Source organism: Saccopteryx leptura, chromosome 3 (assembly GCF_036850995.1).
Source record: "Saccopteryx leptura isolate mSacLep1 chromosome 3, mSacLep1_pri_phased_curated, whole genome shotgun sequence".
Lineage (NCBI taxonomy): Eukaryota > Metazoa > Chordata > Mammalia > Chiroptera > Emballonuridae > Saccopteryx > Saccopteryx leptura.
Genome location: NC_089505.1, coordinates 212,113,220 through 212,129,700, shown reverse-complemented (window position 1 = coordinate 212,129,700; position 16,481 = coordinate 212,113,220). Strand labels below are relative to the sequence as shown.

General features: G+C 44.3%; 1 protein-coding gene across 8 annotated transcripts in view; it reads right to left on the bottom strand.

The window, feature by feature from the left end:
- RPRD2 (regulation of nuclear pre-mRNA domain containing 2) overlaps window positions 1-13,811 on the bottom strand; it is a 131,264-nt gene extending 117,453 nt beyond the window's left edge. For all 8 annotated transcript variants that reach the window (XM_066377352.1, XM_066377349.1, XM_066377351.1 and 5 more), the window contains exon 1: window positions 13,078-13,811. In XM_066377352.1, the coding sequence (XP_066233449.1) occupies window positions 13,078-13,282 (205 nt within the window). In that variant the 5' untranslated portion in view covers window positions 13,283-13,811. The remainder of the gene's footprint in view (window positions 1-13,077) is intronic.
- Window positions 13,812-16,481: the final 2,670 nt, after the last annotated feature.

Genomic DNA, 16,481 nt, shown 5'->3' with positions numbered 1-16,481 from the left:
GGCCGAGCATCGCCCCCTGGTGGGCAGAGCATCGCCCCATGGTGGGCGTGCCGGGTGGATCCCGGTGGGGCGCATGCGGGAGTCTGTCTGACTGTCTCTCCCTGTTTCCAGCTTCAGAAAAGAAAATGAAAAAAAAAAAAAAGAAAAGAAAAAAAGAAAACTAAGGTGTTGCAACGCGCAATGAAAAAACTGATTGATGCTTCTCATCTCTCTCTCTGTCCCTGTCTATCTCTGCCTATGTAAAAAAAAAAAAAAATGTTGTGTACAAAGAGATCTTTGACATGTGAATTAACATTTTATTATTTAAATCACCTTTATTTATTGACCTAGCAGTGGCTCTTAAGAAATGTACCGCCAGTGGTTTCCTTCATTGCACTCTACTTTAAGCAATTAAGCAAGTAAAAGGGGGAAACCCCGTGGGGCAGTAAGCAAAGGGGCTTCCTCGCCACCTGCCCTGGGTAATTCAGTTTGAATTAGCAGACACCTTTGCACAAATCATTTTAATTACAATTTATAATATCTAGAACAGCGGTCATTTCGTATGACCGCCGGGCTTTCTAGTATCTCATACACATTTTTATTCAGTAGATAGCTTTAATAGCATGGTTCAACTAGTTTTCTCATTTTTTATTAATTGAAAATATAATAAATGCCCATCAGAACTTCAAATCCAACAGAAGATAATGTTTTGCAACAGAAAACAGAATCAGAAACAAAAAAAATCACTAACATTTAAAATCTTAACATTCTAGTTCATCTATATGGCCTAATATAATTGTATTAAATAAATAAGCAGGTTATCAAAGGTTTTTTGCATTACCAAAAATATTTTATGAATAGGAAACACTGTTTAGTAAGTAGAGTGGCTAAGTGAACATTCTAAATCAAGGATGCCTGGGTTGAATCCTGGCTCCACACTTATTCGCTCTTGTAACCATGGGCAAATTACTCAACCTCTCAGTATCTCTGTTTTCTCATCTGTAAAATGGGGGTCACTATATCTTCTTCAAAGAGTTGTGAGGATTGAATGAATTAATGTGTGTAAAATGCTTGGAACAGTGCCTAACACATAGTAAGCACTACAAATCAGCTATACAATTATTACCATCTTCATGGTCCAGCTAAAACTGACGAGAAAATTCTGAGATGTTCTAAATTACATTAAAGGGTCAGAGAGTGACAGAAAGACACAACTGTTAGACTGTTATTGGCTGCAGGCCAACTAACAAAATTCTGCTCCCATTCCTTCTATGTTTGTTGGAATTTTGGATTAATTTCCACGTGGCTATATGCACAGATTATCCTTTGAAATCCAGGAGTCTCTGCTGCCCACAGCCAATCCACAAAGGGGACATTTCTTTTTGCTTTGCTCCTACCCTAGAGCTGCTACACACACCGGCCCTTCACTTTCTCCTACCCCTTGGCCTCTAGCTAAATGTAATTCTTTCATAACTTACACCATTCTTCCCATCCTTGATATATAAAAACCCCTGTAAAAAAACAAACAAACAAAAAACCCTTGCAAGCTCCTGAGAGAGGGACAGGTCTTTCCTACTTAGTCATGCTGCTGGTGGTTTAGACTCCATGCCCCAAGATTTGTCTTCTTTTTGGCTAGCAATGGCCTAATAAACACTTTATTTTATTTTATTTTTTTTACAGGGACAGAGAGAGAGAATCAGAGAGAGGGATAGACAGGGACAGACAGACAGGAACGGAGAGAGATGAGAAGCATCAATCATCAGTTTTTTGTTGCAACACCTTAGTTGTTCATTGATTGCTTTCTCATATGTGCCTTGACTGCGGGCCTTCAGCAGACTGAGTAACCCCTTGCTCGAGCCAGATGAGCCCACGCTCAAGCTGGCGACCTCGGGGTCTCGAACCTGGGTCCTCGGCATCCCAGTCCGACGCTCTATCCACTGCGCCACCGCCTGGTCAGGCTAAACACTTTCTTTTAAAAAACACCCTGCCGCCTGACCAGGTGGTGGTGCAGTGGATAGAGCGTCAGACTGGGATGCGGAAGACCCAGGTTCGAGATCCTGAGGTTGCCAGTTTGAACGCGGGCTCATCTGGCTTGAGCAAAAAGCTCACCAGCTTGGACCCAAGGTCGCTGGCGCGAGCAAGGGGCTACTCGGTCTGCTGAAGGCCCGCGGTCAAGGCACATATGAGAAAGCAATCAATGAACAACTAAGGTGTCGCAATGTGCAATGAAAAACTAATGATTGATGCTTCTCATCTCTCTGTTCCTGTCTGTCTGTCCCTGTGTATCCCTCACTCTGACTCTCTCTCTGTCTCTGTAAAAAAAAAAAAAAAAAAAAAAAAAAAAAGAAATGTCTGAAAAAACACCCTGCCTAAGCCCTGGCCAGTTAGCTCAGCGGTAGAGCATCGGCCAGGCGTGTGGAAGTCTCAGGTTCGATTCTCGGCCAAGGCACACAGGAGAAGCACCCATTTGCTTCTCCATCCTTCCCCTTCTCCTTCCTCTCTATCTCTCTCTTCCTCTCCCACAGCCAAGGCTCTACTGCAGCAACATTGGCCTGGGCACTGAGGATGGCTCCATGGCCTCCACCTTAGGTGCTAGAATGGTTCCAATTGCAGCAGAGCAATGCCCCAGAGGGGCTGAGCATCACCCCCTGGGGGGCATGCCGGGAAGATCCTGGTCGGGCACATGTGGGAGTCTGGTCTATCTGCCTCCTCCCCACTTCTCACTTTGGAAAAATACAAAACAAACAAACAAAAATACACCCTGGCCTGACCAGGTGGTGGCCCGGTGGATAGAGCATCGAACTGGGACACAGGGAACCCAGGTTCGAAACCCTGAAGTCACCAGCTTGAGCCCAAGGCCACTGGCTTGAGCAAGGGGTCCCTCGCTCTGCTGTACGCCCCCCACCCAACAAGGCACATATGAGAAAGCAATCAATGAACTAAGGTGCTGCAACGAAGAATTGATGCATCTCATCTCTCTCCCTCCTGTCTGTCTGTCCCTATCTGTCCCTCTCAAATACACACACAAATAATAATAATACAAAACACCCTGGCCCACTATCTCAGTTGGTTAGAGCAGTGGTTGAAAACCAAAAAACAAAAAACCATAAAAAACAAAAACCACTGGGTTAGAGCATCATCCAAATATGCCAAGCTTGTGGGTTTGATCCCTAGTTAGGGCACATACAAGAATCAACCAATGGCCTGACCAGGTGGCATCAACCTGGGATGCTGAGGACCCAGATTTGAAACCCCAAGGTCACCAGCTTGAGAACAGCATGGCCAGCTTGGGTGTGGGATCATAGCTGTGACCCATGGTTACTGGCTTGATCCCAAAGGTCGCTGGTTTAAGCAAGAGGTCACTGGCTCAGCTAAAGGCCCCTGGGCCTGACCAGGCAGTGGCGCAGTGGATGTAGCATCTGACTGGGATGCAGAGGACCCAGGTTCGAGACCCCGAGGTCGCCAGCTAGAGCACGGGCTCATTTGGTTTGAGCAAAGCTCACCAGCTTGAGCCCAGGGTTGCTGGCTCGAGCAAGGGGTCACTCGGTCTGCTGTAGCCCCACAGTTGGGGTACATATGGGAGGGCAATCAATGAACAACTAAGGTGTTGCAATGAAAAACTGATGATTGATGCTTCTCATCTCTCTCTGTTCCTGTCTGTCTGCCCCTATCTATCCCCTCTCTCTGACTCTCTCTGTCTCTGTAAATAAAAATTAAAAAAAAACACACAACAACATTAAAAGCCCCTGGTCAAGGCACGTATGAGAAGCAATCAATGAACAACTCAAGTGCCACAACTATGAGTTGATGCTTCTTTTTTCTCCCTTCCTGTCTCTCTCTCTCAAAAAAAAAATAAAATTTAAAAATAATCAACCAATGAATGCATAAATAAGTACACAGAAGAAGCCAGTTTCCCTCTCTCTCTCTCTCTCTTTTTTTTTTTTACAGAGACAGAGAGAGAGTCAGAGAGAAGGATGAACAGGGATAGACAGACCGGAACGTAGAGATGAGAAGCATCAATCATCAGTTTTTCGTTGCGCACTGCGACACCTTAGTTGTTCATCGATTGCTTTCTCATATGGCCTTGACCGCGGGCCTTCAGCAGACCAAGTGCCCCTTGCTGGAGCCAGTGACCTTGGGTCCAAGCTGGTGAGCTTTTGCTCAAACCAGATGAGCCCGCGCTCAAAGCTGGCGACCTTGGGGTCTCAAACCTGGGTCCTCGGCATCCCAGTCTGATGCTCTATCCACTGCGCCACTGCCTGGTCAGGCTGTTTCCCTCTCTCTTTAAAATCAGTAAATAAAAAATAAAAAGACTTTCCACCATGGAAGTTGAAATTTTTGTTTTAATCCCATTTCCATCATGCAGTTAAGGATCCCAAGACCCAAATTAAAAAACCACTGCCATTAATCAGAAATAGTAACTGCACTTTATACATTCTCTAAAACTAATCCTGTATGTTTTCTTTCTTTCTTTGTTCCTTCTTTTCTTTTCTTTTTTTCCCTCTCTCTCTCTTCTTTCTTTTTTTCTAGTCCATGTTTATATAGCAGTCTCTCTTACAGAAAAAATACCAGATTGTACTGAAATTTGTTTCAAATGGGGGTGGGAGAATGGGATAGAAGAAAAAACATTTATCATTAAATTAGTAACTAGTGAAGTGGGATGATCAGTACAAGGGGAAGTGTCATACTTTCTGAATCCTGTACATATTTAAAGTTTGTACCAAAAGTAGCTCAGGGGAAATCTTAACAGATTTTCTGCTCTACAAATGATTCTACCTTCCTGTATCCCCTTTTCTTCAGAAAATCACTTAAATTCTCAAACCACCTTCTATAAAACCAACCAACCACTGAATGGTTAGAAACAAAACACGGAAATATCATGAACACAGTATTTTCCACTTTGTCCTACTATTCTTCAGAACACTCGCTAATTCACTACAGAGAGGCAGATCCAATTCATCTGCCCTAACTGGGAATATAACTTCCATCACTATACCCAAAACAAAATTCTGATGTACTTATTTTGAATACTCAAGATCATAAGATAGCCTGACCAGGTGGTGGCGCAGTGGATAGAGCGTCAGACTGGGATGCGGAAGGACCCAGGTTCGAGACCCCGAGGTCGCCAGCTTGAGCGCGGGCTCATCTGGCTTGAGCAAAGAGCTCACCAGCTTGGACCCAAGGTCGCTGGCTCCAGCAGGGGGTTACTCGGTCTGCTGAAGGCCCACGGTCAAGGCACATGTGAGAAAGCAATCAATGAACAACTAAGAAGTCGCAACGCGCAACGAGAAACTGATGATTGATGCTTCTCATCTCTCTCCGTTCCTGTCTGTCTGTCCCTGTCTATCTCTGCCTCTGTAAAAAAAAAAAAAAAGATCTTAAGATAATCTTTTTCTGCATCATCATCATCAACATGATAAATAATATGAATGTTTTCAATATGCCAGGACATATGCTAAAATATATGCATCAGCATCTTAAATCTAGATGATCATCCTATGAGAAGTATATATTATCTCTATTTCCAGATCAGAAATTGATGTTCACAATTTCAGTACTTTGCATAGAGCCACTTAGGTATTAAGTGATGGAATTAAGATCTGAAACTAGTCTACTTTTCCATATTGACTCCCATTTCATATTAAAAATGGGAGAGCCTGACTGGTGATGGCAAAGTGGATAGAGCATTGACCTGGGACCCTGAGAACCCAGGCTTAAAATCCTGAAGTTGCCAGCTTGAGCACTGATTCATCAGCTTGAGTGTCGGATCATCAACATGATCCCAAGGTCACTGGTGTCCCTGGTTGATTGCCTCAGTGGATAGAGCATCAGTCCAGTGTGTGGAAGTCCTAGGTTTGAGCCCTAGTCAGGGTACATGAGAAGCGACCATCTGCTTTCTTCCCCCTCTCCCTCTCCCCCTCCTCTCTCTTTTCCCCCTCTAGCAGCCAGTGGCTTCACTGGTTCTAGTGTCAGTATGGGAAGCTGAGGATAGTTCAGATGATATGAGCATCAGCCCCAAGTGGATCCAGGTCGTGCAAATGCAGGAGTCTGTCTCACTATCTATCTTCCCTCCTCTCACTTAAAAAAAAAAAAAGTCACTGCCTGATGCCCCAAGTCACTGGCTTGATAAGCCCAAGGTCACTGGGTTGAGCAAGGGATCACTAGCTCGGCTTGAGGCCACCCCATCCATCCAACCCCGTCAAGGCACATATGAGAAGCAATCAATGAACACCTAAAGTGATCCAACTATGAATTGATGCTTCTTATCTACCTTCCTTGTCTGTCTCTCTCTCAAAAAAAATTAAAATGAAATGAAATAAGATAAAAATGGGAGAGACCACCCTGCCAGGGTAGCTCAGTTGGTTAGAATGTCACCCTAATATGTCAAGATTGCAGGTTCAATCCCCGGTAAGAACACATACAAGAATCAAACAGTGAATGTATAAATAAGTGAAATAAGCCAGACTAGGCGATGGTGCCGTGGATAGAGCAGCGGACTGGGATACAGAGGACCCAGGTTTGAGACCCTGAGGTTGCCAGCTTGAGCGTGGGCTCATCTGGTTTCAGCAAAGCTCACCAGTTTGGACCCAAGGTCGCTTGCTCAAGCAAGGGGTTACTTGGTCTGCTGAAGGCCCACGGTCAAGGCACATATGAGAAAGCAATCAATGAACAACTAACGTGCCACAACGAAAAACTGATTGATGCTTCTCATCTCTCTGCGTTCCTGTCTGTCCCTATCTATCCCTCTCTCTGTCTCTGTAAAAAATAAATAAATAAATAAGTGGAACAACAGATCTGATGTTTCTCTCACTCTCAAGAAATCAATAGCCTGACCAGGCGGTGGCGCAATGGATAGAGTGTCGGACTGGGATGCAGAGGACCCAGGTTCCAGACCCCGAGGTCACCAGCTTGAGCACGGGCTCATCTGGTTTGAGCAAAAAGCCCACCAACTTGAACCCAAGGTCGCTGGCTCCAGCAAGGGGTTACTCGGTCTGCTGAAGGCCCATGGTCAAGGCACATATGAGAAAGCAATCAATGAACAACTAAGGTGTTGCAACGCGCAATGAAAAACTAATGATTGATGCTTCTCATCTCTCTCGTTACTGTCTGTCTGTCTATCCCTCTCTCTGACTCACTCTCTGTCTCTGTAAAAAATAAATAAATTAAAAAAAAATTATATTCTGGTCAAAGTGCACATCAAGTCCATATAAGGGCCATATCTTGAAACTGCCAACAACCATACCTATTATTTCTTTCACTAAATTATAAACATTTCCTTCTAATAAACAAATGAAAATTATTCAAGTTCTTGATTAACTATTTCACTAATTATGTGGACAAGCATTTACTGATTGCTTACTGTGTGCCAACCACTGGACTAGTTGCTTGAGGAGAGAGTAGCAAAGAAGACAACAGCCTTGTCATTTAGTGGGAGAAGAGAGACAATAAATGTGAACAAATAAATAAGGTAATTTCATATACTGAAAATAAAGCGATGTGATAGAAAGCAACTGCAGAGACCACTTGAAATAAAGTAATTAGAAAAGGCCTTTCTGAGGAGGTAATATTTGAGTGTGGATCTAAATGATAAGACAAAGTTGAAAGAAGCCCGAGAGGAAGCAGTTAGGAACTTGTAGACCATAGCAAAAGAAGTTTAGATCTTGACCCTGTTGCAATGGTATAGCAACTGGAGGTTATTAAAGCACAGGAATGGCATCTAGTTATGCTACAGAAAGATCACTTTAAAAAATGATGGTAATGGCTTGACCAGGCAGTAGCACAGTGGATAGAGCGTCGGACTGGGATGCAAAGGACCCAGGTTTGAGACCCCGAGGTCACCAGCTTGAGCACAGGCTCATCTGGTTTGAACAAAGCTCACCAGCTTGGACCCAAGGTTGCTGGCTTGAGCAAGGGGTTACTCGGTCTGCCGAAGGCCCATGGTCAAGGCACATATGAGAAAGCAATCAATGAACAACTACGGTGTCGCAACAAAAAACTGATGATCAATGCTTCTCATCCCTCGCCCTTCCTATTGTCCCTATCTATCTTCTCTCTGACTCTCTGTCTATGTAAAAAAAAAAAAAAAAAAGAAAAAAAAATGATGGTAATAAATGCTTCAGTCAAACAAATTATAAGAAGCCTGAGTTAAATCAGTGGAATCCTCCTACGGAATATATATCTTCAGGAAGCCTACCTGCCTTCTTTAAATTATCACCTTAAAAGTAAACAAAAGTCTCTTTTCACAATTATGAAGTAAAGAGTAAAATGAAAATATCTCTAGAAAAGCTAACATAGTTATTTAAATTCACACTGAGGTCTAAATAAAAATTACTAATAGATGCCAGAAAAATAGAGAGAGAAAAGCAAAAGTGGCTTCAGGAAAATGTACAAAAAGGCTAGGAATGCCAAAAACACCCTCACAAATTTGCCTACAGCTGACTTAGAAATCAAACTCATTTCTAGCCAGTTGGCTCAGCAGCAGAACGTTGGCCCAGAGTGTGAAAGTCCCAAGTTCAATTCCTGGTTAGGGCACACAGGAAAGGTGACTTCCCAGTCCCTCTCTCTCTCTTTCTTCTCCTGCAGTCATGGCTTGATTGGTTTGAGCAAGTTGGCCCCCAACACTGAGGATGGCTCCATGGCCTCGCCTCAGGCCACTAAAATAGCCCTGTTGACAAGCAACAGAGCAGCGGCCCCAGATAGGCAGAGCATCGTTTAGTAGGGGGCTTGCCGGGTGGATCCCAGTCAGAGTGTATGCGGGAGTTTGTATCTTGGCCTCCCCACCTCTCACCTAATTAAAAAAAAAAAGGAAAGAAACCAAACTCAAACAAATAATTCTAACGTAAAGAAATATGAAATTAAATGAAAAAAACAAGGCCCAATGCATAAGCTATTTTCATTGTGCCCTCATCACTCTCCTAAATATGTCTCATTAAATGTACAGCTGACCCTTAAACAACATGAGTTTGAACAGCAAGGGTCCACTTATGTGCAGATTTTTTTCAACAAATACTGTAAATGTAGTTTCTTTCCCTAATGATTTTCTTAGTAACATCTTTTCTCTAGCTTACTTTATTGTAAGATACAATATATACTACATATAACAAAGTATGTGTTAACCGACTGTTTAATCAGTCAGGCTTCTAGGCAACAGTAGGCTATTACTAGTTAAGTTTTGGGAGAGTCAGAAGTTATACATGGATTTTTGCCTGCTCAGGGGTTGGCATCCCTAAATACTACGTTGTTCAAAGATCAACTGTAAATACAAAACTAATACAAATCACTTTTTTTTTATTCATTTTTAGAGAGGAGAGAGAGACAGAGAGGGAGAGAGAGGAGAGAGAGACAGAGAGAGAGAAGGGGGGAGGAGCTGGAAGCATCAATTCCCATATGTGCCTTGACCAGGCAAGCCCAGGGTTTCTAACTGGCGACCTCAGCATTTCCAGGTTAACGCTTTATCCACTGCGCCACCACAGGTCAGGCCCAAATCACTCTTAACCATTTTGAAAGTTAAGTTGCATTCCACTAGGCCAGCGGTTCTCAACCTGTGGGTCGCAACCCCGGTGGGGTCGCCTAAAGCCATCAGAAAATACATAATGCATATCGGGTATTTACATTCCGAATCATAACTGTAGCAAAATTACAGTTATGAAATAGCCACCAAAATTATTTTTTGGTTTGGGGTCACCGCAACATGAGGAACTGTATTGCGGGGTCACGGCATTAGAAAGGTTGAGAACCACTGCACTAGGCAAAGGGGAAAATAATCAGGTTTTTACAAAGCCAAAAGCATTTAAATAAACTATATCATTCACTATAAACGAAGCACTGTCTTCCTAGAGCAATCATTTTTCCCCCCTTAAGATTTTTTTTTTTTTTTTAAACAGGGACAGAGAGAGAGTCAGAGAGAGGGATAGACAGACAGGAACGGAGAGAGAGAAGAAGCATCAATCATCAGTTTTTCGTTGTGACACTTTAGTTGTTCATTGATTGCTCTCTCATATGTGCCTTGACCGCAGGCCTTCAGCAGACTGAGTAACCCCTTGATCGAGCCAGCGACCTTGGGTCCAAGCTGGTAAGCTTTTTGCTCAAGCCAGATGAGCCAGCACTGGCGACCTCGGGGTCTCGAACCTGGGTTCTATCCACTGCGTCACCGCCTAATCAGGCTCCTCCCTTAAGATATTAACAAGGGAGCCTGACCACCAGGTGGTGGCCCAGCACATGGAGCATCAGACTAGGACACAGATAACCCAGGTTTGAAACCCTGAGGTCTCAGGCTTGAGTGTGGCTCACCAGCTTGAGTGTGGCATTACTGGCTTGAGCGTAGGATCATGGACATGACCCCATGGTCGCTGGCTTGAGACCAAAGGTCACTAGCTTGAAGCCCAAGGTCACTGGCTTGAGCAAGGGGTCACTCACTCTGCTGTAGCGCCCCCCCCCCCTCCGGTCAAGGCATATGTGAGAAAGCAATCAATGACCAACTAAGGAACCGCAACAAAGAATTGATGTTTCTCATCTCTCTCCCTTCCTGTCTGTCTGTCTCTATCTGTCCCTCTCTCTGTCTCTCTTGCAAAAAAAAAAAAAAAAAAAAGGAAGAAATAAGAGATTGACAAGGGAAATAGACTCAGACACAATATCAACAGCAGAGGCAGAAAAATTCTGGCTCCAATATATTTCATTATTGCTAACTAGAAAAAATATTATAATTGTTATTTGTAATCCCACAAGGCAGGGATGAGGATCAACTTATTCTTGCCAATGATGTACGGTATTTCCTCATGTATAAGATGCACCCCACCAGGAAAAATTTGGGGTTTAAAAACTGGGTGGTCTTATACAATGGTTGCAAATTTTTTTACTTGCATTTCCTGCTTTTTTGTGCTTGGTTTTGCGCTCATTATTGAAGACAGTGATTCATCATCAAACACAGATGAGGACAAGTAAATGGATGGGAGTTTTGACAGTGATAGGAGTTATATGAATTTTATGATGAATAAAACTTGAGTTCACCTGAGCAGGCGGTGGCGCAATGGATAGAGTGTCGAACTGGGATACGGAAGGACCCAGGTTCGAGACCCTGAGGTCACCAGCTTGAGCGCGGGCTCATCTGGTCTGAGCAAAAGCTCACCAACTTGGACCCAAGGTCGCTGGCTTGAGCAAGGGGTTACTCCGTCTGCTGAAGGCCCACAGTCAAGGCACATATGAGAAAGCAATCAATGAACAACTAAGGTGTTGCAAGGAAAAACTGATGATTGATGCTTCTCATCTCTACGTTCCTATCTGTCTGTCCCTGTCTATCCCTCTCTCTGACTCTCTCTGTCTCTGTAAAAAAAAAAAACAAAAAAACCTTGAGTTTAATAATTTTATGTAATACAATTTTTTTTCAAATTTCGGGCCCCAAAATTAAGGTGCATCTTATACATGGGATAGTCTTATACATGGAGAAATACAGTAACCATAGTTAAAGCACTAGAGCCTAAAGGTAGAAAATATTAAATACTTGTATAATTTAGTAAAAATTTTTTAAAACAGGAAGAACGTGTTTAAGAAAATATATCCTTAGGATCACATGGGCACTGCTTGCTACCACTGATGTACCAAGTACATTAAAGAATAATCTTGAAACATTTTACAAAGTTAAATGTACCATTGTCAACTAATATGGTAAAGTCAAATCCTAACAACACCATTTACTATGTAAACTTAAGCAACTTAATATTTCTGAGCCTTTGTGTCCCCACCTTTAAATCAATGTTTAAAAAAATATTCTTAGTATTATTTTAAGATGTAATGAGACAGATATACTGTAAATGACAAGGGCTGGGTACATAGCAGATATTATTTAAGGGTCTCTGATGATGACTGTTATATTTGATTTTGTACGTTCTACTTTTACCTCTTGGAAAGAAAGTAACTTTGATCTTATATTGGTAAATACAAGTAATCCTGTCTCGGTTTTACAACCCTTTCAGCATATATTATTCAAAGAGCCACAAAACATCTCTCCCAACAATAACAACTTTCTATATACAAATAAATGAAGCTTGGGATAAAATTTTCCAAGTTTTATCCACCTGTTCCCTAAAAGTTAAACAAAAATCAGAACACTACAGAAACAATGGCAAAAGTGTTAACTGGATGATGGGTAACACTGGTGACAAGCCACGCACAGGAAGCAACAAAGACCTAAAATTAAAATATAGACGGATTTAGGATTAACTCTCCTTTCTCAGTAGGAAGCAACAGTGACCACACTTTCTCCTAAAAGATTTGAACTCTTTTGCAAATAAGCCATGCTTCCTGACAATTTACTAGATCTGTTTTCTGTAGCAAAGCAGCAAAGTGGAAACACTCCCCAATGAAGACTACAAAGCAGTAACTGGGGGGTAAAGTACTATATATTCAAAAAGCACAACTTTTTATTTCCTGTTTTAATACCTATGAACTCAAACTTAATTCCTTAAAACGGTATTTCAAGTGATTGTAAACTATTGATACTAACTACAGTTGTTGCCCGTCAGTATCTAAAAGGCTGTATTTTACTGCAGCAAACACAGGTACAGGGAAACCTCCAGGTAGTAGACCCTCGGCTCTATGTAGAGCTCATGTTACTTAACATTCATTTAGATAAACCCCGTCTTATTACACATCACATTTAGATCAGCAGAAAACAGAGCGACCCAACATATTTCAACGAAATAGGTGGATTTACTACTGCTTAAACCAGTGCTTGACTATTTTCAAGAAAACCACAAATCATTTACACGTCAAGGCCTATACTAAGAAACAAACAGGCGCGACAATTTCCGTAAAGGTTCAGTAAAGTCAACAAAACCTTACAAGGCTCAGAAATAATATAATGTATAAAAGCTCTATAGATCTGGGGCCAACGGCCCAAGGTCACACCAAGTCAGTGGCTAAAATATCCAAGAAATGCTAAGTCTCCTGCAATTTTGGAAAACCCTGGCTAAGAATGGAGTCTTGGGAATACTCAGGTCAAAGTTTTAATGTGAAGAGCTCCAACCAAATGCAGCGGCTCCCTGGGAAAGCCCCAAGCGAAGGGGGCAGCATTCCCTTCCCCGAGGCACTCCCGATACTCACATCTCCGGAGCCACTTCATCCAATGGCAGACGATAGTAGTATGGTGCTTCTTGTTCTCTATACACCAGGACGACAGGCCTTGAATAGATTCCATGGTGTTGGTTACCGACTGGAATTTTCGATCCAACGAGGACTCCAAAGCCCCTGCCGAAGAGGCCGACGAGGAGGAGGCCTTGCTGCTGCCCCCGCCGCCGCCGGCCGCCATCTTCCCGGTTTCCACAGGCGCTGCTGCTCCTCTGGCGGCGGCGGCGGCGGCGGCGGGAGCGAGCAAAACAATCACTGCGAGTGCGTGAAAGCCGCAGGTGGGGAGGAAGGACAGGGGGAGGGATGGTGCACGCGCTAGGCTCTTCTGGAAGTAGGACAGCGGACCAGATGCTGGGCACGGTGGCGGCTCTTACACGCTGCAAGGAGGGGCTGCGGGATTCGAAGGTTTATCAGAATTGTTCAGTGGGTGTGTTTAAACCAGTCAGTAATCAGGAAAAAATTACGCAGAAAACAGGTCCCAAAAAGCCTTTCAAAACGCCTAGCCCCCAAGCCAAAGGTTTTTTTATACTCATCTGCTCTCTACGCTAAGGCCCTTCCCCACCCCTGTCCCCACGCTCCTATAATGGCAGGTGTTAATAGCTTAAATTTAATAGTACCCGACTGCCCCTTCGGTTGCAGAAATCTTTCTCCTTTAGATCCTCTAGCACAGAAAAGGCCCAAGGATACCTAGTCAGGATTTTTTCTGCAACGCAACAGCAGCAAAGGGACAGCAACACTATCGCGCACGCGCAGACTGGCCCCGCCCCCCGCTTCCTTCCCAACCTAGAAAGCAGAGGGTGGCAGTGATGGCGAGGCAATCGGACCAATCAAGGAAGAAGAACAAGAAGCGCGCGTAAGAGCTAGCAAGTCCCTAGGGCCAAAGAGGAGCTTGGATCATTTGTGCGCGTGCGCAACACATCAGCGCGTAGCGGGCTGGGAGGAAAAACGGGGAGGGAGGGAGTAGGGAGTTGGTCAAACTAAGGAGAAGTTGGGAGGGGGTTAACCGCTCCCCCAGCCCTTTGCTTCCCACTGAGGTCTCTCACTTGAGGCTACTAGCATACACAACAAGGCCAGGAAACACCCACCACTCAGCGGCCACTGTTACTTTCAGGCGACTGTAGTCGCCTCAGCACAGATCCCCAGGGAATTGACGCACGACAAAGTGGCTAGCAGCCATCTTGCATTGCCGTGCCTGATGCGCTTGCGCCAGCTCCAGCGAGCCATTCACTACGCAAACTCCCAGAGCAATCAGTATTTTACATTCCTTTTGGACAGTACCATTCGTAGCCACTTCACTATTTGAATTATAGGAAGAGGAAGTGAAGTGGAACAAAATTTCCTCATACAATTTTCGAGACAAGGAAAGGCTAAAAGGCAAGATACCTCACCTTTGCCAGTTATGACACAATTTCACAATTGCATAATGCGTTATACTTTACAAGAGCATTGGATATCTATTATATTGATTAGCACAACCTAGATTAACCATTTTAACATCTGCCATGTAAATCCTCTGAGCAGATTTGGAGGCTTCTGTGTCCTGCTGAACACATGCAATCCATGCAATAATATTTTAATTATTTTACATCTCCCCACTGGACTCATGTGTCTTAGGTCAGGGAACCTGGTTTTTGTTTTGTTTTGTTTTGGAGGGGGTTGCATTTTTCTGAAGCTGGAAATGGGGAGGCAGTCAGACTCCCGCATGCAGCCCCGACTGGGATCCACCCGGCATGCCCACCAGGGGGCGATGCTCTGCCCATCTGGGCCGTCGCTCTGTTATGATCAGAGCCATTCTAGCGCCTGAGGCAGAGGCTACAGAGCCATCCCCAGCGCTCCGGCCATCTTTGCTCCAATGGGGCCTTGGCTGCGGGAGGGGAAGAGAGAGACAGAGAGGAAGGAGCTGGGGGGGGGGGGGGGCAGATGGGCGCCTCTCCTGTGTGCCCTGACCGGGAATCAAACCCGGGACTTCCGCACGCCAGGCTGACGCTCTACCACTGAGCCAACCAGCCAGGGCCTCAGCTGAGAGTTTTATGGGAGTTCTCTTATAGGTAACTGTTTTTCCCTTGCTGCTTTTAAGATTCTGTCTTTGTCTTTAATCTTTTGCATTTTTTTTTTTCGGTATTTTTCTAAAGCTGGAAACGGGGAGAGACAGTCAGACAGACTCCCACATGCGCCCGACCTGGATCCACCCGGCACGCCCACCAGGGGGGGACGCTCTGCCCCTCCGGGGCGTCGCTCTGTCGCAACCAGAGCCACTCTAGCTCCTGGGGCAGAGGCCAAGGAGCCATCCCCAGCGCCGGGGCCATCTTTGCTCCAATGGAGCCTTGGCTGCGGGAGGGGAAGAGAGAGACAGAGAGGAAGGAAAGGGGGAGGGGTGGAGAAGCAGATGGGCGCTTCTCCTGTGTGCCCTGGCCAGGAATTGAGCCCGGGACTTCTGCACGCCAGGCCGACGCTCTACCACTGAGCCAACCGGCCAAGGCCAATCTTTTGCATTTTTTTAAGTTTATTTTATTTTTTTCTTTACAGGGAAAGAGAGAGAGTCAGAGAGAGGGATAGATAGGGACAGACAGACAGGAACGGAGAGAGATGAGAAGCATCAATCATCAGTTTTTCGTTGCGACACCTTAGTTCTTCATTGATTGCTTTCTCATATGTGCCTTGACCTCAGGCCTTCAGCAGACCGAGTAACCCCTTGCTTGAGCCAGTGACCTTGGGTCTAAGCTGGTGAGCATTTTTTTTTTTTTTTTGCTCAAGCCACATGAGCCTGCACTCAAGCTGGCAGCCTCAAGGTCTCGAACCTGGGTCTTCGGCATCCCAGTCCAACGCTCTATCCACTGCATGACCGCCTGGTCAGGCAATCTTTTGCATTTTAATTATGTTTCTTCATGTGGGCCTCTTTGGGTTCATCTTGTTTGGGTTTCTTTATGCTTTGTAGGCTTGTATGTTTATTTCCTTTGCAAGGTTAGGGAAGTTTTCCATCATTATGTTTTTCTTAAATTTGAAAAACATTTTGTTTATTGATTTTACAGAGGGTGATAGAAAGAAATATCATAGTTGCTTCACTTTAGTTGTTTCTTGTTGTGCTTTGACTGAGCAAGCCCAGGGTTTCAAACTGGTGACCTCAGTGTTCCAGGTTGATGCTCTATCCACTGTGCCACCACAGGCCAATGTCATTTTTTCAAGTAGGTTTTCAATTTCTTGCTTTCTCTCTTCTCCTTACAGCACTTACATAATGCAAGTGTTAGTACACTTGAAGTTGTCCCAGAGGCTCCTTACACTATCCTCATTTTTTTGGATTCTTTTTTCTTTCTGCTGTTCTGATTGGGTGTTTTCTGCTTCCTTATATTCCAAATCGCTGGTTTGATTCTCTGCTTTATCCT